This window comes from Mauremys reevesii, linkage group 3 (genome assembly GCF_016161935.1).
Source record: "Mauremys reevesii isolate NIE-2019 linkage group 3, ASM1616193v1, whole genome shotgun sequence".
NCBI classification, from domain to species: Eukaryota; Metazoa; Chordata; order Testudines; family Geoemydidae; genus Mauremys; species Mauremys reevesii.
In genome coordinates this window covers 126,722,545-126,749,653 of record NC_052625.1, presented here as the reverse complement: position 1 = coordinate 126,749,653, position 27,109 = coordinate 126,722,545, and the positions used below count along the sequence as shown (strand labels likewise).

Genomic DNA, 27,109 nt, shown 5'->3' with positions numbered 1-27,109 from the left:
CCTGGCCGAGGTGACAGCTGTGAGGAAGCCCACCTCCATCAATAAGTGTAAGAGGAAGCAGGAGTCCAAGAGTACTAATGGTGGGTTCATAAACGCCAATAGCACCATGTTCATATCCTGAGCAGGCGTAGCTCTTGATACTGGCTGGAACATTCTGACCATGTCTGTTAAGAACATTACTGCTGTGGGGTGAGTGAAAACTGATCAGTTTTTCACTGGAGGAAGAAAGGCATTAATAGCTGCTAAATACCCACATTGTGAACTGATGGATAGGCCCGGTGCCTTCAAGAACAGTAGATAATCCAGGATAAGAGGAATCCTGGACTCCTACAAAGGCAAATGTTGCTTCTGGCACCACAGGAAGAACTGCTTCCATTTGGCAGCATAGCACTGTCTCGTATAGGGTTTTCTGCTATTGTGAAGGATGGATTGAACTTCCTGTGAGCAAGATCTCTCTAAGTGCATTGCCCATCCAAAAAAAAAAAAAAAACAGGCTGCCAGATGGAGGGATGCCAGGCTGGGGTGGTTGGTCATCCCTCCATTCTGTGACAATAGATCTGGAAATGGCTGTAGGTGAATGCACAGGCAAGGAGCCATCTGTAGAGCTAAGATGAACCAGAACTATTGCTGCCCCCATGGTCCTATTAAGATCATTGTTTCCTTGTCCAGAGTGATCTTCCAAAGGATACAAGGTAGCAGGGTGATGGGACAGAGTGTGCTTCAACTGGTCTGACCACTGGACTAGGAAGGCAACCCTTCTGGAGTCGTACCCCTGAGCATCTTGTGAGCAATAGGCCAGGCACTTCCTGCTTCCCTGGGTTGCAAAGAGGATCCAAGATGGGAATCCCCACTGATGAAAAATCTATTAGACCAGCACTCAAAGAAGAATGGTAGGAGAGCCACAAAAGACAGGTATGAGGCTTATGTCTGTACAATGTGCCAGCAAGTGAGAAGAACAACTCTGATACAGTTGCAGGCAAGAGCTTCAGTCTGTGCGGTCTACATTTAAAAATGTTGGCTTCCACTAACCTGGGCATGTAGCAAAAATTTACTGAGCACCACTGGCAGCCAATGCTTGAATGAAATAATAATTCAATGACTCATCACCCAGTGAGCATCTTTTCTCTATTTCCTTTTCCCATCATTGTTGATTAGCAGAGTACTTGGGTTTAAACTGATGGTCTCATTGATGTTCAGTCTTCTACTGCTGCCAGAGTCTTTCCACAAAGCCATAATTCACTGTTGATGATTATCATATAAATATACAAATATTTACTAATGTTACCAACAGCAGCTGGTGGCATCATGGCTAGAATCTGACAGAGCAATTCCTGGTAAATGAGAGCATGTGTTTACAGACTTATACCTAGAAAATCAGCAGTGATAAGGGTGTGCAGAAAATTTACTTTACCAAAACCACACTTAAATGTCTTTTTAAATTCTGCACAAGTGGCATTGTGTCTCACTGAAAATTATCCTCACCCATTAAACATCCATAGTTTTGTGAGCTTGTGGCTAACTCCTAACATTAATAATTAACACTCACTTTATATTTTAAAAGTACTACAGACAGGGACCCAGATCCAAAAAGATACTTAGGCCCCTAAACTCCAGATTTAAGCACCTAAATCTCTGGTTTTAGGCTCCACAGCAATCCACAAAACCCCAGCTTGGCAGCCACCTAACCCTCTAGGCATCTAAACTCACTGGCACCTAAATCTTCAGGGTAAAAGTTCCCTAGACACAAGGGCGGCTCTAGGTATTTTGCCGCCCCAAGCACAGCAGGCAGGCAGCCTTCGGCGGCTTGCCTGTGAGAGGTCCCTGGTCCTGCGGATTCGGCGGCACACCTGTGGGAGGTACGCCGAAGCTGCGGGACCATCAGACCCTCTGCAGGCAAGCCGCCGAAGGCAGCCTGCCTGCCGCCCTTGCAGCCACCGGCAGAGCGCCCCCCGTGGCTTGCTGCCCCAGGCATGCGCTTGGCATGCTGGTGCCTGGAGCCGCCCCTGCCTAGACACCTAAGTTTCTGCCTCTGGACATGCACACTGCTGCCTCACGCTAGGTGTACTGGTGCCTAAGCCCCAGTGCAATCTACTAACTGGGGAAGAAAAACAGAGGAGCTCCTATCTTGCCTGTGGAGCCCAATCACTGGACTGAGCCCCATTCAAAATCAAGCTGGAGGAGGAGGTGGAGGTAGAACCACCCACATTATAACTTTTAGCCAAATGATTAGAGCACTCACCCAAGAGATCCAGGTTCAATTCCCCTCTCTGCCTCAGGGGAGAAAGGATTTGAACAGGGCTTTCCCCACATTTCTCAGGAGAATGTTCTAACCACTAGGCTATGGGATATTCTGATATGAGCTTCCTCACTTTCTCCTATTGATGCTATTCCACTTGGGCTAAATAATTAAATAGTCCTTGAAGCCAGGGGACGAGACCCTGGGTCTCCCACCTCCCAGGTGAGTGACCTAACCCCACTAGACTACAGAATCATTCTCTCTCTCTCGCTCTGCTCCAAAGACTAAGTATTTATACACAGTGGAACAACTTCTGCAGGATGGACTGAGGGAGTTCATAACAGAACATCCCACCACCCAGTAGTTAGGGCACTCTCCCAGGAGGTGGGTGACCCCGGTTCACACCCTTTCAACCCTCCTAGGAAGAGGGTGGGAAATTAACCACATCCTAGGTGAGTGCTCTAGCTACGGGACTAAAAGTTATCAGGTCATCACTGCTGCCACCTGCTACTCTAGCTGTTCTGTGTGCAGCAAGACATGCACCTAATTCATTCTCGCAAGAAATGATTTAGGCACTTAAACTGCATAACTCCAGGGGAGAGAGTCTCAGCTGTGAATCACAAGCAGAAATAGGTGCCTCCTTGCATCCCAGATGTAAGTGCCTAACTCTGTAAGACAGATGGGACCTAGGACACATCCTTCTCCTCAGCATCTCCCATTAGGCTCCCTGCCTAGTGTGGTGGCTTTTATAGATCCCATTCCTAGGTGCCCCTCTCTCTTACAGGAAGCTTGGGTGCCTAACTCAAGACTTTGTGGAGCTCATCACTGTTCCAGTGGTTTCCTAGCTGACTAAAAGTTAGGTGTTGCAAAGCCCAGCATCACAATGCCTAAGGCCCTTTGGAGATCTGGAACACACCGACTAGCTCCAAACATCTCTGTGCAGTAGGTAAGTCAAGCTTAATAGAGGATAATGATACACCAAGATTAAATGACTTGCCTAAGTCAGAGGCTATGCTAGAAATCCATAAGACCACATTGTGTCTCACAACATTTAACAATAACAGCCCTCAGGAAGCAGGGAAGTGTCATTTTATTGCTTTTAAAAATTGAAAGTAGTCTTTCACCAACCTTTATGCATTATTTTTGAATTTTTTTAATCTGATCATCATATGCAACTAAGTCACTGTGCAATTTTTGCCTTGTATATTTGCTTTTATATTTATTGGTGCTGCTGCCAACACAAATGGTACCAAAACAATGTGGGGATTTAATTTTCTGTCATCTTTGATCTTTCTTACCAGCTTTCTCAAAAGTGCAGCATGAAATAGACTTTACATTAACTGCTTTAGGAGATGAAGACAGGTGATAAATTACTTGTCCAGGAGGATATGAGGTTATTAATCAACATTACTGCAGGGTATAATGTTCTGAAGTTGTATCAGGTATTAAATAATAAGTTAAAAGGGAAATTTTTGGATTTCTATAAGCCGTAAATCTAAGCAAGTTCTATAACAGGGGTAGGCAACCTATGGCACAGGTGCCAAAGGCGGTACGTGAGCTGATTTTCAGTGGCACTCACACTGCCCAGGTCCTGGCCACTGGTCTGGGGGGCTCTGCATTTTAATTTAATTTTAAATGAAGCTTCTTAAACAAAGTGTGGGCCCCTTGCTGAATGAGGGAGGGAACCTAGTGACAGAGGATGTGGAGAAAGCTAGTGTACTCAATGCTTTTTTTGCCTCTGTCTTCACAGACAAGGTCAGCTCCCAGACAGCTGCACTCTGCAGCACAGTATGGGGAGGAGGTGACCAGCTCTCTGTGGAGAAAGAAGTAGTTCGGGACTATTTAGAAAAGCTGGACAAGCACAAGTCCATGGGGCCGGATGCGCTGCATCCGAGGGTGCTAAAGGAGTTGGCCGATGAGATTGCAGAGCCATTGGCCATTATCTTTGAAAAATCATGGCGATCGGGGGAGGTCCCGGATGACTGGAAAAAAGCTAATGTAGTGCCCATCTTTAAAAAAGCGAAGAAGGAAGATCCAGGGAACTACAGGCCAGTCAGTCTCACCTCAGTCCCTGGAAAAATCATGGAACAGGTCCTCAAGGAATCAATTCTGAACCACTTAAAGGAGGGGAAAGTGATCAGGAACAGTCAGCCTGGATTCACCAAGGGCAAATCATGCCTGCCTAACCTAATTGCCTTCTATGATGAGATAGAGCAGGGGGTTGGACTAGATGACCTCCTGAGGTCCCTTCCAACCCTATGATTCTATGAACCGGTTCTGTGGATGAGGTGAAAGCAGTGGATGTGCTATTTCTGGACTTTAGCAAAGCTTTTGATACAGTCTCCCACAGTATTCTTGCCAGCAAGTTAAAGAAGTCTGGGCTGGATGAATGGACGGTAAGGTGGCTAGAAAACTGGCTAGATGGTCGGGCTCAATGGGTAGTGATCAATGGTTCCATGTCTAGTTGGCAGCCGGTATCAAGTGGAGTGCCCCAAGGGTCGGTGCTGGGGCCGGTTTTGTTCAATATCTTCATTAACGATCTGGAGGATGGTGTGGACTGCACCCTTAACAAGTTTGCAGATGACACTAAACTGGGAGGAGTGGTTGATACGCTGGAGGGTAGGGCTAGGATACAGAGGGACCTAGACAAATTAGAGGATTGGGCCAAAAGAAATATGATGAGGTTCAACAAGGACAAGTGCAGAGTCCTGCACTTAGGACGGAAGAATCCCATGCACTGCTACAGACTAGGGACCAAATGGCTGGGCAGCAGTTCTGCAGAAAAGGACCTAGGGGTTACAGTGGACGAAAAGCTGAATATGAGTCAACAGTGTGCCCTTGTTGCCAAGAAGGCTAATGGCATTTTGGGTTGTATAAGTAGTATAAGTAGTAATTCCCCTCTATTCAGCACTGGTGAGGCCTCATTTGGAGTACTGTGTCCAGTTTTGGGCCCCACACTACAAGAAGGATGTGGATAAATTGGAGAGAGTCCAGCGGAGGGCAACAAAAATGATTAGGGGGCTGGAGCACATGACTTATGAGGAGAGGCTGAGGGAACTGGGATTGTTTAGCCTGCAGAAGAGAAGAATGAGGGGAGATTTGATAGCTGCTTTCAACTACCTGAAAGGGGGTTCCAAAGAGGATGGATCTAGACTGTTCTCAGTGGTAGAAGATGACAGAACAAGGAGTAATGGTCTCAAGTTGCAGAGGGGGAGGTTTAGGTTGGACATTAGGAAAAACTTTTTCACTAGTAGGGTGGTGAAGAACTGGAATGGGTTACCTAGGGAGGTGGTGGAATCTCCTTCCTTAGAGGTTTTTAAGGTCAGGCTTGACAAAGCCCTGGCTGGGATGATTTAGTTGGGTTTGGTCCTGCTTTGAGCAGGGGGTTGGACTAGATGACCTCCTGAGGTCCTTTCCAACCCTGAGTTTCTATGATTCTATGATTTTAAAAACCTTATTTACTTTACATACAACAATAGTTTAGTTATATATTATAGACTTATAGAAAGACCTTCTAAAAACATTAAAATGTATTATTGGTACGCGAAACCTTACATTAGAGTGAATAAATGAAGACTCAGCACACCACTTCTGAAAGGTTGCCAACCCCGGTTCTATAAAATGGAATTGACATCTGCTAGCCAGCTTGTCACATGAACAATTCCTAATGCAAAACCCAGCATAAATTCAAATATTAAAATAAAACTTTCATAATTTTTAATAGTAAACTGTGGGCCTGATGCAACTGTATCTTACATATTTTTTAAATCATTATTTTAATAGTAATACACGTAAAAGCAACTCCTTACTGCAGTCTAAAATTATACTCTGTGGTCCTTTGCTGTTAAATGCAAATTCAATTTGCTGTCTGTTTCTTGTTTATCTGACTTTCCAAGAGGTCATTGTTTACATGGTTCTGGGCTGCTGACCTATCTTTCCTAGGAATGCAACCCCTGGCTCATTGGACTGGGCATAATAGGACACCCTGATAGATCAGAACTGCTGAGCTCCAGGGGAAGGAAAACTACTGCTGAATAAACAGTTTGCATGTGAGAACGTGCATGATTTTTCATGCATCTACTTTAAGGTCAGCATGAATTAATTCGCTTCTGCTGCTACAAGCCCTTCTATCAAAGAATCTTATTTTTGCTTTTTAGCACAATCTTTATAACACAAAAACTATGTAATGGTTGGATTTAGGATTTTCAACAGTGGCATGGGAGCTTGCATTTATCTTAAGATTTCTTATGTTCTTTGTACTGCACCCATTCCTGGGTTACAAAGAAAAAAAAATCACCATTTGGAGAAGATGGAAAAGCTGTATACAAAGCTAATACACACACATATGTACTAAGATGAAGGGTATGTCCACACTACGAAATTAGGTTGATTTTATAGATGTCAATTTCATACAGGCAATTGCCTATGTCCACACTAAGCGTATTAAGTCGGCGGAGTACATCCTCACTACTGTGTCTAGCATCGACTTACAGAGCTGTGCACTGTGGGTAGCTATCCCACAATTCCCACAGTCTTTGCTGCCCATTGGAATTCTGGGTTAAGCTCCCAATGCCTGATGAAGGAAAAAACATTGTCGCGGGTGGTTTTGGGTACATGTCATCAGCCACCACTACCCCCTGCACTGTGAAAGCAAGGGCAGACAATCATGTCGCGCCTTTTTTCCTGGGTTACCTGTGCAGATGCCATACCACAGCAAGCATGGAGCCTGCTCAGCTCACCATCAGCATACGTCTGCTGGGTGCTGCTGGCAGACACGGTACTGCATTGTTACATAGCAGCAGCTCCTTGCCTTCGTGGCAGATGGTGCAGTATGACTGATAGCCATCACACATCTCCGGGGTGCTCCTGGCAGACCTTGGTGAGGTCAATCAGGGATGCCTGGACAAACATGGCTATCCTCCTCTTAGAACACTGAATGGGAGCCAGAGACTCCAGGTCATTCTCTTCTTTAAGTTTTGTCTCATGGCAATTCAGTCCTGCCTGGAATATCATGTGAGCTGGAGGCTTCTGCCTCAGGCTGCTCTCCCAGCTGGAAGCACCGCGTGGTCGTACCTACCCCTTACTCCCATGGCTCATGAAGCCTGGACAGTAATAAGGAGCAGTTCAACTATAGGCTGAGCAACTGCAGAATGGTGGTAGAATGTGCCTTTGGACATTTAAAAGCTTGCTGGTGCTGTCTGTTGACTAGATCAGACATCAGCGCAACCAACATTCCCACTGTTATTGCTGCTTGCTGTGTGCTTCATAATATCTGTGAGAATAAGGGGGAGACATTTATGGCAGAGTGGACGGTTGAGACAAATCACCTGGCATCTGATTTTGAGCAGCCAGACACCAGGGCAATTAGAAGAGCACAGCAAGGTGTCCTGCGCATCAGAGAGGCTTTGAAAACCAGTTTCATGACTGGCCAGGCTTTGGTGTGACAGTTGTGTGTGTTTCTCCTTGATGCAAACCCACCCCCTTTGTTGACTTTAATTCCCTGTAAGCCAACCACCCTCCCCCCTTAGAAATAAAGTAACAACTGTTTTAAAATCATGCATTCTTTATTAATCTAAAAAAAAAAAAAGAGACATAACGGTCAAGGTAGCCCAGGTCTGGTGCGGGAGGAGGGAAGGACAAGGCCACATTGTTTATTGTATCCACACTAAAAATCAAACTGTTTGAATGACAGCCTTCTGTTGCTTGGGCCATCCTCTGGAGGCTGGGTGCCTAGAGCCTCCCCCCCCCCGCGTTCTTGGGCGTCTGGGTTAGGAAGCTATGGAACATGGGGAGGAGAGTAGGCAATTATACAGTGGATGCAGCGGGGGTCTGTGCTCTTGTTGGCTTTCCTGCAGCTCCAACAGATGCTTCATCATGTCCGTTTGCTTCCCCATTAGCCTCAGCATCGGGTCCTGCCTCCGCTCTTTGCGCTCACTTAATTCTTTCCTGGCCTCTGCCACTAAATGTCTACATGCATTAAGCTGTGCCCTATCAGTGCAAGAGGACTGCATGAGCTCAGAAAACATGTCATCGCAAGTGTGGGTTTTTTGCCTTCTAATCTGCGATAACTTCAGGGCCCGAGATGATATGGGGAGCGTAGAAACATGCTAAGCTCTACAATTCGGGGGGACTGCATGGTCACCTGTGCTGCTGAGTTTGCCTCGTTGACCAAACAGGAAATGAAATTCAAAAGTTCCTGGGGGTTTTCCTGTGTACCTGGCTAGTGCATCAGAGTTCAAAGTGCTGTCCAGAGAGGTCATAATGGAGCACTCTGGTATAGCTCCCGAAGGCCAATACCATCGATTTGCGTCCACACTATCCCAAATTCGACCCAGCATGGTTGATTTTAGCGCTACTCCCCTCACCGGGGAGGAGTACAGAAGTTGCTTTTAAGAGCCCTTTAAGTCGACAGAACAGGGTTGGTTGTGTGGACATAGTCATTTTAAAATCGACCTAACCCCGTTGTGTAGACCAGGGCTGAGTGAATGATTTAGTTTGAAATCTGAACCAGCTATCTACTGAAAAAGTCTGAATTTAGGATTAGTAGGTAACTCTTGAGCAACAGAATGAGCTGCTTCTTTGTGCCCAGTCTCAAAAAGACACTGGCATTTACCAAGTCTGCGGTCAGTAACAGAAGTTCTGTGTTCATCTATCCCTAACATGCTGAGAGTCCTAGTCCTGCAATATTTGCGCTCAGATAACTCCTACCAGAGTCAGGTAAGAGTAGCATGTACAAGAGGACTGCAGCACTGGACTATGTATGGATATTTCAAAAAGTTGAATTGGACTAAACAGATTTGCCTAATAAACTTCCCTGCCTCTTGAAATGGGGGTAAGTTGTCCAGGTAGCCACAAATTGTTGATACCTACCTATTAGTAGAGAAAAAAGCAGCATGTTTTAAATAAAAAATGGGCAAGTGACAATAGGTGGAGTAAATGTTTGCATGTGATGAGACTAATGTCACCATAGAAACTTTAAATCCCTGTGAAGTTTATGGCTGATCTAGAAGGATAAAAATTTTCCCCAGACAATGTAGTACATGTTTTTAACTGAAGCTCAATAAAATTATCTATTAATTATTTTTTTAACTTTGCACTAATCCCAATATGCCTTGGCCTTAGTTAGCCAGAAAGGATTTATGGATAATGAAAGATCTCCACACAAGTCACTGATTGCTGAAAAATTCAATAGGAAACACACACTTCATGCCTATGGGCAAGATAACATTTACATAGAGGAAATGAAACAAGAGTACACTAGGACACCAAAACTGCCCATGAAAGGACAGAGATGTTGCACACATTTCCTCTTATGTTTCCTAGTTTGTCTAATACTTACTCCAAAGTCTTTTCCCATAGCCATGTCACATCTGTTCCTCATGTATAATTTGGTACACCTTGATAGTCCAGCAGAGGCCAAACATTACAGAGGAGGCACTCACATTATAATGGGAGGATTGCAGATGGTTTTACAGCACAAGAGTGGTTAATGTGTGGACAAAACTTGACTTTAGCTCAAGTGGAGTTGCTTGAAATTCCTCACTGGAAGCAGAGGCAACAATAACTTAAGGAAAGAGGAGGGATTTTTAAAGTTAAAAGAATGAAAGGAGGAGAATATTTTAAATGGCTAATTGAAAAATGTTTTGGAAAGTATGTTATGAAAATGTTTCACATTAGCTTATTTGTACAGTCAAGGAAAACATTCCATTCACATTCAGTAGGAAAATGAAAAACTGAAAGTCAGCCTATTTACTTTGAGGTACTCTTAATGAACAGCCGCTTGTTTGAGTCTTTATGCAACATACAATCCAGAGATGCAGGGTAGCATTAATCTTCTTAGACTGCCTTTCTAATACAGAGCTGTTGTAGCCATGTTGGCAGGGCCGGCTCCAGACCCCAGCGCGCCAAGCAGACGCGTGGGGTGGCATTGTTCTGGCAGGGCGGCATTTGGCTCCGGCGGACCTTCCGCAGGCATGCCTGCGGGAGGTCCACCGGAGCCCCGGGAGGAGCGGACCTGCTGCAGGCATGACTGCGGAGGGTCCCCTCTTCCCACGGCTCCGCTTGAGCTCCCGCAGGCATAACTGCGGCAGGTGCACTGGTCCCGCGGCTCGGAAGCAGCTCCCGCAGGCATGCCTGCGGATGCTCCACCGGAGCCGCGGGACCATGGGACCGTCCGCAGGCACTTTTGCCCCGGCCGCGGGACCGGGGAAGGGCGGCGCGAGCAGCGCGCCGTGCCGCCCTGCTTGGGGCGGCAGAATTTCTAGAGCCACCCCTGCATGTTGGTCCAGGATATTAGAGAGACAAGGTGAGTGAGGTAATATATTTTATTGGACCAACTCACTCATCTCTCACCAATAGAAGTTGGTTCAATAAAAGATATTACCTCACACACCTTGTCTCTATAATACAGAAAAAGTTATGTAAATCGAATTGGCTCATTCAAATATTCAGTAAATGGTAGAACACTGAAAAGCATACAATGGTTTTATTCTCACTGGACGAAATTCAATTCCCACCTTCAAACACACACACTGGCTTCATATGGGGAGTTGTATAGAGGTCGGAGTGTGGAAAGTGGTACTTTGCTCACCATATATGCAGAGACACACACACACCCCTGACCAAATCCTATGCGATATGTATATGTGGCCAATGGATCCACATAACTACAGACGCAGTAGCCACGCTTCCATACTTCCTCTACATTCTGAGCTATGCTCCCTGGCTGCCCTCCACTGGCACAGAAGAACTGCTCTAGTTCTCCTGTGCTGGTGCCTTTTCATGGCCCCTCCATCCAAGGGTGGCTTTCACCCAATATACACAGAAGTAACAGAGTCCAATCTTCCGATTCATTCAGGGTCTTATTCTAAATTACTACACTAACCAGATGATTATTCTCCAATAGGTTTAGATTCTAACAAGTTTCATGGGCTTTTCTTTGATATATATATTATAGAATGTATAATTCTTCGCAGCACAAATATCAAAGAAAAGTAATCTCTCTGTTCAGATACTCTTTTACTAAAGCATAAGTCTAAAATAGGAACAATCTGACTAAAAGTAAAAAACGGAGCATTTTTTCTAACTTCAAAATGGTTCTGTCAGGATAGCTGAGCCAAAATAAAATACTAAAGGGAAAAAAAGTAAGAAAAAGGGTACCTCATACTTTACAATGACAAACCTACATGTTATGTTACTGCTTGCTCTGAAAGTCCTGCAGGAGACCACCTCCGCAGCTAGGTCTGTCCGTTTCTTAAAAAACAAAGACAAGCAGAACTAGCTGCAGGCATCAAGGCATATTAACATTTTAATTCATGCCAGTACATTCTCTGAGGGCAATATTCGTTTGAAAGTATAGAGTCTGCATATCAGGAACTTTGTGAAATGTACTTTGGCAAAAGTCACTGAAGACCAGAAGAACTCCAGTATCTTTACAATTCCCTAAAAGGAGATCAGTCAAGCCCAAGAAAACAGATTACTGCCAATTTCAAACCAGGATGTTTTTGTTACTGATGTCTCTAATAAAAATGAATGGCCTTGTGAACATATACAATCCTTTTACAATTTCTTCTGTTCTAATTATAGTTGTAAATGTTCTTGTGATCTTATAAACAGTACTGTATTAAGGATTCACCATTCAAACTCAGATTATGGATAGGGTTGAGAAAACAAGTAGCCAAAGTCATCAGTTAGCCTCTATTAAGAGAGTCTAAAAGGAGAGAGAGGGAGAGACTTAAATGCCTGGTTAGTGATTTAAAATCAAGGTGTTTGTTGCCAGTGAACTGAAAAAGCACCACAGAAAAGCACCTTCATGACAGAATGTAATACAACTTTTTAGAAAGAGGGGATATCTATTGGAAGAGGATTTTAAAAATGAAAGAGAGTGCCTCAAGCCCTCGGGCTAACAAGAAGGAAGCTTTGGGAATTCTCTCTGCTCGTTATCCTTGCCTTATACTTGCAGCACTTTAATTCTCACCTTCTGGTGTCCAAATTCATTCAAGATGGTGCCAAGCTTTTTTGTATGGCTGTGTAGTTTATGAGCAGCAATTGCCGGATTGGGATCTCTCCAGTCAATGGACAGGCGATGGTTCCAGAGGTGGTGTCCCTCCTGAATATGAGCTGATTTGATACCAGGATCAAATCGATGCACCTCACATCCACTGTTGGCCATGCTGATCTCAAACTGGTTATCATCACTGCTCAGTCTACAAAAACAAACAAGATATTATTACTGCAAAAAGAAATTGTACCCAACTGCAGAATGATCCCAGACTTTCATGGATACTCAAGGAGAGAGGATACTCGTATATATCAGCTTTTGAAGCAAAGCAGAAGAACTACTTTTTAGATTGTAAACTTGCTGTATGAATGTACAGCACAATGGGGACCTGATTCTGACTGGATCACTAAAAATAAACAAATGGAACACTTTATCTCCTGATGAAGATTAGGAATCAACACCAATAAGTTAACAGCAAAAGGAAATTTAAAGAAATATCTATCTTCTTCAGTGCAATATGCTAAGTGATCTTTAAGGTATTTTTAGAGATTTTTTTTCTTTAAATTGTTATAACCCATTTACACATCAAAAATATTTTAGGGGGATTGCATGAACTAAATTAATCAAAATAACTGAGTAGAAATCAACCACTACATGGCAACATGTTCACATATACTTTTAGATACATACTCATTTATATAATGTAAATCTGGGATCACTCCCTTGACTTCAGTGACTATCCAATTTTAAAATGTTGGCCGTTACCCAGTACATTATAATACAGTACTAAACCAATACTACAGCAGAGATGCTACTATATTTGATAATTTGAAATGTGAACAATGTCTTCTGTCAACAGGTTTGGAAGAAAGCTCGCCTGTTATAATGGAATTCTTATAAAAAAAAAACTTCTCCTTTCAGAAAGTGCAATGGTCAAAGAGAGGGAACAAGGGTTATAAAATTACTTCTGCTTATTTGTAAGGAGGATTCAGTTTTATGGGATTCCACTTCTGAGTAATTGTGTAGGAAGAGAAAACAGAGGCTTCCTTTCAAATGTTTAATGCAATATTCTGAGGTTAGCAGAGTCAATGGGAAATATCTAGTTAAGGTTCACATATGGTATTGTTCAGCAGGATCATGGATGGAGGAAGGCCAGTGCAGTCACTTAGGAATAAGAAGTTAGATAATAGATGTGAAGATTACAATGAGCAAAAATTTAAATTATTCATAATTAGGGACTAATACTAGAGCTGATGAGCTCCTGATTGAGGAAGACATTTACCTCTGACAGTCTTTTTCAGTACTTTGAAATGGTACATTTCAAAGAGCCAGATGTACTACATCAGATGCAGGCAATAACTGCACTGCCTTCAAAAGGATTTTTGCATGTATAAGGACTTCAGGATGAGACCAAGAGAGTGGAAAACAGAACAAGTATATGTGGAAGACAGGAAATTGAAATGTCTTAGGCCATTTGGGACATCAACAACAAACAAACTGAAAAAAATAAGGTGACATTCAAAAAACAGATCTGCTTACCCTTCTGCAACATTCAAATGTGGCTGTGCTGAGGGTGAGGGTAAGTGATAATGCAGTAGGAGAAACAAAGTAAACAAAAGATGCTTCAGAAGACAGATCTTCTGTATAAGGAGCTTGAATTGGAAAAAGAAAGGAGACCCCTTCATCCAACCGTGGATAGAAAACAGTTTGTCTCCAGTGACAGTAAAGTGAAACATGCTATTGTCATTGAACTGTAGTCAAAATAGTTAAAATTAATATCAAAGGGCCTCCAGAGGTTTTAGGCATGGCTCACTCACACTGACATTTAACATTTCTCCCCTTTTGGCATAGCCCCCACATATGCAGAATATTTTCTTCAATTGTTAAAAATTACAGATTTAATGCAGGGTTGTCCCTTTTACACTCAAACTGAACTTCTGCATTTTTGTGACATCCTCCCCCACCATGGAAGATGCTGTTCATTTGAAGCAGCTGTTTTTCATTTGCTCTTTATAAAATGGATTAGAGGAGAGGAACGTTTAAAGGAGATTTTTGTCTTACTCAGAACAAAATTACTTTTCTGCCAGTCATAAACCAAAGAACAGAAGAATTAAGTGGTAACGAGTCTGAAAGACTATAAATAGAGTCTGAGGGAATTAAAGACTGCTTCTCCATAACCCAAAGTACTTTTTTTTTAAACTGCTTTATGGGATGTATTTTGCTTGGGTGTATGATTATACATACACGCATCTTATGAGGCTATCCTAGAAAAAAATCTGTATGGTAAAGGTGAAAAACTAAGACATACTCAAACTTTGTTTGGGTATTAAAATTATATAATGTTTGTTCGAAATATGCTGTGTAAATACTTCAGAAAAGAAGAAGAAAACAGTAGGGAGGAGGAGCTCTCTCTGGGTAAAAAACTCAGAACTCACCCGTAATCTTCCCCAATAAGAAAACTCTCTCACCCAACTGTTTTTGGTCACAGACTCTTACTTCCTCAGATCCAAAGCCTACTGAAGTCAATAGAAAGACTCCCTTTGACTTTGATGGGCTTTCAACTAGCTAATTTACTCTCGTCCCTGTCATAATCACCGATATACAAACACATTTCTCAGTTATTCCAATCTTGAAGGAAATGGATTCATTTCTTTTTGCTCATTATTAAATCCACACTACGAAAATCATAGAAATAAATTATGTTGGCTCAGGGCAATAGGAGATGGATTCTCTCACTATATCACTGCTTTGAAACTGGCCTAGGAGTGGGACAGCGTAAACAAAGTTTAATTAAATGACAGTTGTTTGGTGAACTACATGAACTTCAGTCTCAACATTTTGTGAACACTAAACTGGCTAAAACATTTTACAAGAAGGCCACAATTGTGTTTATTATTTATCACGTCAGCACAAGTGCTCTGTCACTCCTGATCACATATCATGCTCTCTCACACTGGAAAAATTTGATTCTTGGCTGCGGAGGGGTGAAAGATGTTTTACAAATAATTCCTTTGAAGTAACTGGTAATTATACAATAAATTCCTGCTTAGAGAAGGAAGCTTTTGCTTTTCACTTTACCTCATTAACTTCCATCTTCCTTTAATGGAACCATCACTCTTAAATTATTAGTTCTTTACTTTCCATCATGTGCATCATTATGTTGAATATGAAGCACCTTGAGGTCTTTAAACCACAATTTGAGGACTTCAATAACTCAGACATAGGTTAGGGGTTTGTTACAGGAGTGGGTGGGTGAGAATCTGTGGCCTGCACTGTGCAGGTCAGACTAGACCAGGGGTAGGCAACCTATGGCACAAGTGCCGAAGGGGGCACGCGAGCTGATTTTCAGTGGCACTCACACTGCCTGGGTACTGGCCACCGGTCTGGGGGGCTCTGCATTTTAATTTAATTTTAAATGAAGTTTCTTAAACATTTTAAAAACCTTATTTACTTTATATACAACAATAGTTTAGTTATATATTATAGACTTATAGAAAGAGACCTTCTAAAAAGGTTAAAATGTATCACCGGCACACGAAACCTTAAATTAGAGTGAATAAATGAAGACTCGGCACAGCACTTCTGAAAAGTTGCCGACCCCTGGACTAGATTATCATAATGGTCCCTTCTGACCTTAAAGTCTATGAGAAAGAAAAGGGAAGGACCTCACAGAGAGAAAGTTTTTTTCTAAAAATCACATTCCACAACAGGGACCAATACTTGTCAACAAGTACTAAAGGCAACTGAATAAAACTCAAATTTTTGTTAGATAACACGGTTACATTTTGCTTTAAGGGCGGGCCTTTTCATGCTAAATGCATTCATGTTAAAATGCTTTACTGTTCCTCCAATAGGAGTACTTACCCAAGTGAATAGAGACGGCATTGCTTGCTTTTGATTCGATGAACTAAACTGAAACTGTCATCAAGACAGATTGACCATGGCTTGTTTATGGTTTTAGAGTTATCTGTCAGGCTGTTCATATTCATATGTTCACATGAAATCTGTTGAAATCAGAAGAAGTTTTGTTTTAACGTGCAGAACACTAATCTTTTTAATTTACTCTTGGTTTCCTTTGTGGGGGAAAGGTAGAGGGGAGGAAAATTTAAAATGGTTTAATTATAATCTGAGTTACAATGAGATCCATAGCTATATTGATTGCTTTTTCCTTGTTTGTTTCTTTTGTTGGGTGAAGAATGTCATGGATCAGAAAAATTCCTCCTAACACCAATACAAATATTAAAGGCAAATAACTGAGCTTCAGCATTATATACTGAATCCATTTCCCTAAAAACAATTCACTTGAGCATAAAAGTCAATTTACTTTTCCTTTCAAACATTGGACTGAATTCTGCATTTTGTATCTTTTTGGAAAAAAATCTCATAACACTTGATTATCTAGACCAGAAGTTCTCAACCTTTTTCTTTCTGTGCCCTTCCCCTCCTCCCCCCTCCCCACATGCTATAAAAACTCCATGGCCCTCCTGTGCCACAACAACTGGTTTTCTGCATATAAAAGCCAGGGTCTGCGTTAGGAGGTAGCAAGCCGGGCAATTGCCTGAGGCCCATGCCACAGGGGCCCCTGCAAAGCTACATTGCTCAGGCTTCAGCTTCAGCCCTGGGTGGTGGGACTCAGAGCCCTGGGCTTCAGTCCCATGCAGTGGAGCTTCAGCATTCTACCCTGGGCCCCAGCAAGTCTAATGCTGCCCTGCTTGGAGGCACCCCTGAAACCTGCTCAGGGTCCCCCAGGGGACCCTGCCTGAGAACTACTGATCTAGACTACTGGTCTATGATTCGCTGTTATTATTTATGCAGTGCCATAGGTTTGCTAGGCAATTTACAGGCAAACATAAAGTTGATGTCTTCTGTTTTGTCCAGGTAGAGTCTCAGTCAGCTGACTCTCATCCAATTCCCAATCTCAACCAACACTAGAAAGCATAGACACTGGTCTATCTGGAACTGATAAGCCAGAACAACTAAATAACGGAGCTCAAATGGAAGTTACAATTCAGGCTGAGCTTTAGCAGTTGCTATCCATATCTCTGTTTAAAAATAAACAAAACACTGACTTTTAATGAGGCTTAATCTTTAAAATACCATTATCTGGAAAATTACCATTTGGAGGGCTGCATGCTGCATTTTTTCCCTCTTTAGCTCATAATACCTATGGTAAAGTCATGAAAACTTGAATAGTTTTTCTTCATGCTGTCCCCAAGATTCACTAAGTCATAAACAAGAATGTAGGCTTCTCTTCTCCCCAACCCCCACCCTTCCATTCAGTCATATAAAAATCAGCAAATAAATGGCATTGCAATAACAAGCACATAATATATTGGGGCTCATTTTAAAATATATATAAAAAAATTTGTACTCCACAGGAAATCAATTCACAGCAAAATAAACAAACTTCAGAATGCTATCAGTTAATTGATTCATGATACTCAAGCAATTACAATGCTCAGAATTCGGAAAGCTTTTAACAGCTCTTGGCAGTGTGGGCAAGAGGAGAGGACACTAGACAGGGAGCCAGGAGCCCTGGGTTGCATTCCCAGTTCAGCCACTGGCCTGTTGTATAACCTTGAGCAACTCACTTCACCTCTCTGGGCCTGTTTCCCCTCTCCTCCACCACCCCGGGCTGTATTATCTAATTAGAGTGTAAGCTCTTCAGGTAGGGACTGACTCTTACAATGTGTTTATACAGAGCCTAGCACAATGGGCTCCAATCTTGGTTGAGGCCCCTAGGTGTTACTTTAATACAAATAATAATGAATGAAACATATTACGGTTCTCATGATAATCTAATCTTAGTATTTAAAGTGCCTTCCCAGGTCCACTCCTTGCTGAGTCCAAGGAATTATGATAATTTTCTCAATTTGGCAGCACTGGTCTTTCATTTCACTGAAACTTGCTCAGTCCACAAGAAAAACAAGACCTGATGCCCAATTCTGTAAATATCTTTCATTTCTTGTGGCATTCATGCCTTTTATGGAGCTATCACTGTCAGTTATCAATTCAGTAGCATCTGTTAGATCAGCAATGACGGTTTCTTTCATTTCTTGGTTTCACTTTTGCCTGCCCCGGAGGTCAGTCATCATTCTGGGAACTGAACCTCTTGATTGCTATGTCAAAAACTATAAACTCTTTACTAATTGATGCTCTTGTAGGTTTTGACCCAACTAGCAGAGTCTGCCACAATTTATAGAGTCACTGAATAAGGACTGTTTTTTGTGCTCTAAGCCTGCTTCAGCCTAAGCATCTCTGCTTGACAAGAAGTATAATTAATTTGGTTCCATTTAGATCTTACTGTCTTCATTTGAATCATTTTCATTCCTGCTTTCTCAGTATAGTTCATTCTAGTGAGTGTTTAGGGGCACAGATGTCATTGTAAAAATGATTCATGTACTTCTAAACTTACAGCTAGGGCACCCATAGGTCTGCAGATAAGCAGGGACTGTCTTACCCTCACAATTACCAACAAACAGGGACAGTGGTATATTTCTAGGTATGTTCGAAGACAGATTCTTTGCTGTCATCCTCAGAAACACTGTATAAAGAAAGAATTTCTTATGGGAGTGACACAAACACACATCTTTAAAGTTCTTTGTTATTCCTAGGTGCAAGACACAGCATAGACAAGTTGCAAGTCAGATGTTCAGGGACTGCCTGTTGGTAGATTAGGATATTAAAATATCCATCCTGTTCTAAACTATGGGCATCTGATCGAGCAGCCCTTCCCATCCTGATTTTCAGATGTGCTCAGCACCTGCAGCTCCCTTTGACTGCAACTGGAGTTTTAAGTGTTCAGCACCTCAGAAAATTAACCTCTCTCCATCTCCTCTCTCCAATTTTTTGAGTGACTATAAGAATATTTTGCTACAGAGAGATTGGATCTCTATTGACATTACTGGGGAAATCTGTTTAGTATATAGGGACCTGCCACTTCTCCTAAACTGGTTGAGTGCCTAGAATGCATATTTTTCAAGAAAATGCGCCTGGCTACCAAATGATTATTTAAAGGTCCTCCAGTGCCCACCACGATACTTTTGGACCACCCAACCCCTGTGTGTCTATTTCTGAAATTTCAGATGTACTGTACTTTGAGAAGAGACACAGGAAGCAATGATGGATTTTATAAATAAATGTTCAAAGGAAAGGAGTCTCTTTCTAGACTCTCTTTTAATCATCACATTTAAGTTGATCATCATTTTAAGTTGCACACCTTCAGAAACAATATATATAGTCTAAACAAGATGCAACCTTCAACTCCATGAGAAGTGGAAATCATTGTAACTCTTGTTGAAGAATCTTTTTTGGGGGAAGAATTGATTGTGTTTTGCAAATTATTTTCAAACTGGATATCGAAATGAAAACCAACCTGAGGCGTAGTGATATACTTCAGGAACCTCAAGGCCTCATAATTCAGGGAAGGAGTTGGACTTGCCCAAGGCTGCAGGTCTATGTGCCATCGTATAGTCTGTAAATACAGAAAAAATTCTTGAAGGTACGGCATCTCTCAGTAAAAGCACAAAATATAATATATTAAATGAGATTTAAGTTTAAATATAAAAAAGTTTTCTAAAATTTGTTACTGACGTAGAAAATCAGAATGTGAATGGCTAAAATCCTACAATAGTTCACTATAAAATGTAATGTAGTTGAACATACCATTCCGCTTCAGTTTCTGGTAATATGGGGATCTTACACTGCAAACAGTAATTATCAACAATAAACCTCGACAATCAGTAGTTTTTCTTTTTTTAAAGTCTAGCTTTAGAATTCAATATGGTATTCTGCATTTTTAAAAGAAAAGGTCCTTTATTCTTTCATGTTAGCCTAAAAAGAGTTATCAGAATTCTTTATTTTCCTGAAAAATGGCAGCATTGTTGCCTACAGTATTATAACTCCTCATTTTCATCTCCACAGGGAACTAATTTCAGTGGATGCTTTTCATACTCTGTGAGGGGCCCATCAGCTCAAAACCTTGGAGATCCTGTCAGCTTTTCAAACAACACTTCCCACAGAAAGTAGGACAGGAAAGGTCTTTCAGAAATGTGTTTGCATACCAACAGGGTGTTGCACTCCTAGCAGCAATACCTTCCCTAAATGCAGCATGCTTTTATCATTTTAGAAATTTTAAACATATAGCTCAGAGGTGGGCAAACTATGGTCCTGCCTGGCCCTTGAGCTCCCAGCCAGGGAGATTAGCCCCCAGCCCCACCCCTACTGTCCCCCCTCCCCCGCAGCCATGCGGGCAGTGCTCTGGGTGGCGGGGCTGCACGCTCCCAACATGCTGCTCTGAACGGCATGGTAAGGGGGCTGGGGTATTGGATAAGGGGCAGGGAGTTCCAGGGGGCAGTCAGGGGACAGGGAGAAGGGGGTAGTTGGATGAGGTGGAGGTTCGGGGGGGCAGTCAGGGTACGAGGAACAGGGGGGTTGGATAAGCGTGGGCGTCCCAGGGGGCCTTTCAGGCGACAGGGGTGTGGACAGGGCCGGTGCTTCCATTAGGCGAACCTAGGCAATCGCCTAGGGCGCCAGGATGCAGGGGACGGCATTTTGCGCGTTCCCCATGGGGCGCGCGGGAGCTTGCGCCGCCGAAGAAGGACCTCCGCCGACGTGCCGCGGAAAACAGCGGCTCGCAATTGAGCTACCGCCGACGTTCCAGTAATGACTGCCGCTATCGCCTGCGGCATTTCGGCAGAGGGTCCTTCTTCGGCGGCGCAATGGGAGCAGAATCTGAAGCTCCCGCGCGCCCTGTGGGATGCGTGCAAAATGCCACACCCCACACCCCCCAAATTCTGCCTAGGGCACCAAAAACCCTGGCGCTGCTCCTGGGTGTGGATAGGGGTCAGGAGATGTGGAACAGGGGGGGTTTCGATCGACATGGAGTCCTGGGGGGCCTGTCAGGGGGCTGGTTTGTGGATAGGGATTGGGGCAGTCAGGGGACTAGGAGCAGGGGGGTTGAATGGGGATGGGGTCCCGGGGGTGGTTAGGGGACAAAGAGCAGGGGGTTGGATGGGTGGGGGGGGTTGAGGGGAGAAGTCAGGGGGCGGGAAGTGGGAGGGGTGGATGGGAGTGGAGGCCAGGCTGTTTGGAGAGGCACAGCCTTCCCTACCCAGCCCTCCATAGAGTTTTGCAACCCAATGTGGCCCTCGGGCCAAAAAGTTTGCTCAACCCTGATCTAGCTCTTTCCCTCAAACACACACACACAAAGTATATGGAGAAATCGGATATTAAAATTAAGACAAATTGCCTATGACTGAGCCCCACCAAAAAGATTCTTATTTGGATTGTGACAGTCCATTAGTCCTATAATAAGTTAGGTTGTGTCTAGCTTCCCTTGGTCATTAGTGATTAACTGAAAACTCCAGGGAGACAACCATGGTTTTTTCATAACACTGTTTTGCATCAAGTAAACAAACAAAACAAAAACAAAAAAATTGTGATCCCAGCAGAGTCTCATTTCAGTAAGACAGTCTCAAAACAATAAAGTAAAAGGAAGTAAAACTAATTGGACTAGACTGAACACTGTCAGAGCTGAAATCATAGGAGGAAGAAAGGGCCCTCCATCAAGCTGACACAGCAACATTGACAGGCTATAAAGGAAGTTGCAGCTCTCTCTCCTCAGGTACAGGAACCATTGTAGTGATATGGGGGGACATAGCAGATGGGCAAGAACTAGGGTTGCCAAAGCTCTCTGTTTCATCGGGTCTCCTGGAATCAGGCCCTATCTCCCAGAGACTACTGAAGACAACGCAGGAGATTTTAGGCCACTAGAAGTCCAGCAGTGCAGTGGGGCTAAGGCAGGCTCCCTACCTACCCTGGCCCCACGCTGCTCCCAGAAGCAGCCGGCACATCTCTGTGGCCGCTGGGGGGGGGGGGTCTCCACGTGCTGCCCCTGCCCCCAGCGCTGACTCCACAGCTCCCGTTGGCTTCCAGAAATGACACAGTGAGAGGGCAGCGCATGGTCCCGTTTACCTCGGGTGACAGCGCAGTGGGGCTAAGGCAGGCTCCGCCCCTGTAGCTCCCATTGGCCACAGTTCCCAGCCAATGGGAGCTGCAGTATGGCACTCAGGAAACAGGCAGCATACAGAGACCCCTGCCCCCTCAGGGGGCCGCAGAGACACATCAGCCCCTTCTGGGAGCAACACAGGACCAGGGCAAGCAGGGAACCTACCATATGCCCGCTGTGCTGCTGACCAGGACCCACCTGAGATAAGAGCCTCCCGGCCAGAGCCCACACTCTTCACCCCTACTGCACCTCTGCTCCAACCCTGATCCCTTTCCTGCACCCAAACTCCCTCCCAGAGCCTGCCCCCTGCACCCCAATCCCCTGCCCCAGCCCTGAGCCCCCTCCTGGAGCCTGCACCCCACACCCCCTCCTGCACCCAAACTCCAGAGCCCACACCCCATATCCCCTCCAGCACCCCAAGCCCCAGCCCCAAGCCCTCTCCTGCACCCAAACTCCTTCCCAGAGCCCACACCCCTCACCCCCTCCAGCAACTCAAACCCCTGCCCCAGCCCTGAGCTTCCTCCTGCATCCAAACTCCCTCCTAGAGCCCACACCCCAAACCCCTGCCCCAGCCTTGAGACCCCTCTAGTATCTAAACTCCCTCCCAGAGCTTGCACCCCATGCCCCGTCCTGCCCCCCAACCTCCTGCCCCAGGCTCAGCCTAGAGTCCCCTCTCACTCTCCAAAGCCCTTGTCCCCAGCCTAGAGCCCGCACCCCCTCCCACAGCCCGGTGAAAGTGAGTAAGGGTGGGGAAGGGGAGATGGAGTGAGCAGGGAATGGCCTCAGGCAAGGCAAGAGCATTTGGGTTTGTGAGATTAGACAGTTGGCAACCCTAGCAAGAACAGAAGAAGGAAAGAAAGATGAAACTCAAAGACAAAGATTATTAGACAGGAACTCCAGACCAGATGGAGCTTTTGCCTTGAACTCGTATCAAAAGTTCATATTTTTGCTTTCTAAGTAAACACAATCTGTGAGTGAATGAGCCAAGTAATTGGTAGGAGAGTTTTGGTCTTGGTTTTTCATTTTTTTTTATTGTAACAGTGAAGAGATACTGAACATTCGAGAGTCTTACATTTCCCCCCTCCACCCCCCATGTTTTTTTGGCTCTCTCACTTTTTACTGTTAAACAAGAATTTGTGTCCCACACGGCATGTCACAGAAGCCAGAATATCAAGAAACCCATTTGTGTCACAGACCATTGATACTCTGATTTCAAAGTGTGATGTTAACTTTCTGACATCAGCAGTTTGAAGTGGACACTTTGGGAGGGAAAAAGCATGGAATCTTTCAAAATGATTCAAACATTTCATGTGGCTACACAACATTTGTGTTGACAGGAAAGCTGTAGATCTGACATCTTTGAAAGCTGAAATGAGAATGAAGTCTGGCAATAGTTTTCAGGCAAAACCAGGGGCACCCAAACAGCTGAGTCAGCTCTTCTGAAGCGTAGAAGACTGCAGGTACTCCACAGCGTAGTGGAATTACAGGTCACTCATTCTTGCATTGCACCCAAAAATTATCTTTACTGTTAGTTGACAGAGAAAATAAAACTCTGGCATTAACTGTCTGAAATGAGATTCTCCTTCATATGGTGGGATGTAGAGAGAATGCCACAGGGATTCTTTAACGTTTTCTGATTTTTTTTCCTCATAGTGGACTAGATTGCGACATTACATTCTGCTCTGAGTAAGCTGCATTGCATCAGGAGCTGATCAAAATTGATCCAGTGGGTCTATACTAATAGCAGATTACTGCCCCCTCCATATCAGCTTGGCTATGCTAGCTGGCACCCTGGGATGGGAGATGGTGAAGCAAAGGCCCAGTCTGTACCCCTGCAAGGGAGGGAGTAACAGCTCCGGTAGATAGGTCTACACTGAAATGTAAGCCCAGAATTAGTGGGACTTGAGTCATCTGACCCATGTTAGGGAACCCTAGGCTTGAGCATCTACATTGTAGTTTAACCCTACATTAAGACTTTTTAACACATGCTTGAACCTAGGATTCTGGCATCCACATGGCAGTGCGCAGATCCAAGTCAAAGTAATCATATCCCAGAATCCCAAGAGCCTCCTTTCCTCCAAAATGTGGCTGCTCAAGCCCTAGGACTGTGGTACACTGTGGGGAAATTTTCCTGCCAGCCCTGCATGTTATAGGAAGTCCGAACAGCCTGCCAAACGCAGCCTGCCAAGCAGTCATTTTGGTCTGTGCACTCCCAACTCTCAGAGCCAGCAACCTGGACGAGGTGCCTTTTGATGAACTTCTCTTGCGTGCGCTTTCACTCCTGTGTCAGAAAACTGGCACAGACGGGTGGGATCAGATCATCATGCAGAACTGGGATTACCAGGAGTAGGTCCAGAACTTTCACATGAAGAAAGCTACATTTCTGAAGCTTTGTGAGCAGCTTGTCCCCAGCATAAAGGGACACATCTGAGGTCATCCTTGCCAGTCCAGAAGTAGGTTGCAATAACGTACTGGAAGCTGGCTACCCTTGGCTGCTAAAAGTTCGTTGCCAGTCAGTTTGGGGTTGGAAAGTCGACTGTGGGTAAAATGGTATGTCACTGAGGCAATCAGGAGTGTGGGTTACCCCAAGGTGGCAGGCATTACAGATATTCCAGAGGTAATTACTGGCTTTGAAAGAATTGGGTTTCCTAACTGTGCCAGGGCCACTGATGGGACTCATGTGCCCATAGTTTGCCCTCCTCAAGGAGCAGATGAGTACACAAACCACAAAGGGTGCTACTCCATGATTATACAGGCCCTTGTGGACCACAGAGGCAGATTTATGAATGGTTACATGGGCTGTACTTGAAAAGTTCACAATGCTAGAGTTTTTTGCTGCTCAGGAGTCTACATTCATAGACAGGCTGGGACACTATTCCCACCAAATGATATTTACTTAAACGGTGTTACTGTCCTCACTGTTATTGTCGGGGAGCCCGTGCATCCCTTTTGCTTTGACTTACAAAACCGTACCCTAATTTCAGAGGCGCTGGCAAAAGAAGGTTTAATTACATTCTCAGCATGTGTAGGGTGGTGGCTAAATGTGCTTTTGGCAGATTAAAATCTCATTGGAGGTTCGTTTGGATTCCAGTGTCGTAAGTGCTGATCACAGTACTGTGGCTTGCTGTGCTCTTCACAACCTTTGTGAAGCCAGAGTTGAGCCATTTGAGAGGTCGCTGGATTAGTACCCCCCCGCCAGAAACTGCAGCTACCACTGAAGGAGCTGGTTGCACCCAGGCAGCAGAAGTCAGGGGTGCTGTGTGTTCTCACACTATGGACTTGCATGGCCCAATGGAAGAGAGGGAATAGTACCCACAAGAATGTGCTGGGGGGGGGGGAGTGGCTTATTAATTTTTTGACAGGGGGCAGTGCTTGGGAGAGATGTGAGTTTGACTGACATGCAATGTCAGTCTGAATGACAAGATGAATAATGAATTTGGTTGTGTGTGGGAGGGGGGAGAAGGTAGAATGGGTGTACAGATGGAATGTACTGAAATGTGAATTGCTGTATCTAGCTAAATAGAGGAATATGGTTTTCTTACTGGTGCTTAATTGCTCCTAAGCACATTTTTAGCTCTATCATCTCAAATCATGATTGTATGATGTGATGCAGAGATAGTAATACACTTTCTTGAAAATATAACATCCTTTATTTGTAAACATGTCTTAAAATAGTAAAACATACAGAGCATTCGGCAGGCCAGCTGCCATTACAAAACCACACACACAAGAAGAGCAGAAAATAGTTAATACACGATACAATCCCCCTACTGCTACATCACCGCAGGCCCCACATTCTCCTTTCCCTTCTTTACACATTTTCCCCTCACTTAGCAGCGGAAGAAGGGAAGGGAGGTCTCCCCCAGACAGGCGTTGATGAAGGAAGGCTGCATGGGGTTTAGTTGCCCTTCCCAGCCTCTCATGAGTCCTGAATGCATGGGCCATCCTGACACAGAGCTGTCCAAGCTACTGATGGATTGAGGGTACACTGCACGTGATCATACCAGGGCCGCCCAGAGGGGGGGGCAAGAGGGGCAATTTGCCCCAGGCCCCGAGCCCCACAGGGGTCCCCACGAGAGTTTTTCGGGGCCCCTGGAGCGAGGTCCCTCACTCGCTCCGGGGGGCCCGGAAAAGTCTTGCGGGGCCGGGCGCAGGAGCTTCTTCGCTCCCGGTCTTCGCCGGCGGGGGGTCCTTCCGCTCCTGGGCGGAAGGACCCCTCGCTGGCGAATTACCGCCGAAGACGGAGCGGGACCCGCCGCCGAAGTTCAGCTCGGTCTTCGGCGGTAATTCGGCGGCGGGGGGCCCTTCCGTTCCGGGACCCGCCGCCGAAGTGCCCCGAAGACCCATGGCGGGGGCCCCCCGCCGCAGAATTACCACGGAAGACCTGGCTGCACTTCGGCGGCGGGTCCCGCTTCGGCGGTAATTCAGCGGCGGGGGGGGGTCCCCCCGCTGCGGGTCTTCGGGGCACTTCGGCGGCGGGTCCCGGAACGGAAGGGCCCCCCGCCGCCGAAGACCCCGGGCCCCCGGAATCCTCTGGGCGGCCCTGGATCATACCATGGAGTTGGGGAGGCAGCAAGAAATGTGACTATTGCAGCCATTATGCAGATAAGTTGCTGAAACAGTTCTCTGTTGAGCACTGTCCTCCTCCCTTAGTCTCCGTTTCTGTTCCAGGAACTGCTTTGGAAGTCTCTGCTCCCTTGCTGAAACCCTGTTCTCCACCATGCGGCAAGCCTCAACCTTTCCTCCTGCCTGTCAACATGCTGTCCCTCTTCTTCTGGTACTGGACCTGCTGGTCTGCCCTTGCAAGAACTTCAGTCAACTTCATCACAGAATGCTTTCTTCTGGAACAGTCTGTGGAGATATG

At 44.8% G+C, this 27,109-nt stretch overlaps 1 protein-coding gene across 8 annotated transcripts in view; it reads right to left on the bottom strand.

The window, feature by feature from the left end:
• METTL24 (methyltransferase like 24) overlaps positions 1 to 27,109 on the bottom strand; it is a 112,264-nt gene that overhangs the window by 34,090 nt on the left and 51,065 nt on the right. For 6 of the 8 annotated variants that reach the window (XM_039528369.1, XM_039528371.1, XM_039528365.1 and 3 more), the window contains 3 exons: positions 19,612 to 19,710; positions 16,101 to 16,240; positions 12,213 to 12,441 (listed from right to left, as the gene is read on the bottom strand). In XM_039528369.1, the coding sequence (XP_039384303.1) occupies positions 12,213 to 12,441; positions 16,101 to 16,225 (354 nt within the window). In that variant the 5' untranslated portion in view covers positions 16,226 to 16,240; positions 19,612 to 19,710. Of the gene's footprint in view, positions 1 to 9,406; positions 9,801 to 11,303; positions 11,489 to 12,212; positions 12,442 to 16,100; positions 16,241 to 19,611; positions 19,711 to 27,109 lie in introns of those variants that run through there. The other 2 variants (XM_039528367.1, XM_039528366.1) reach the window with 2 other exon arrangements.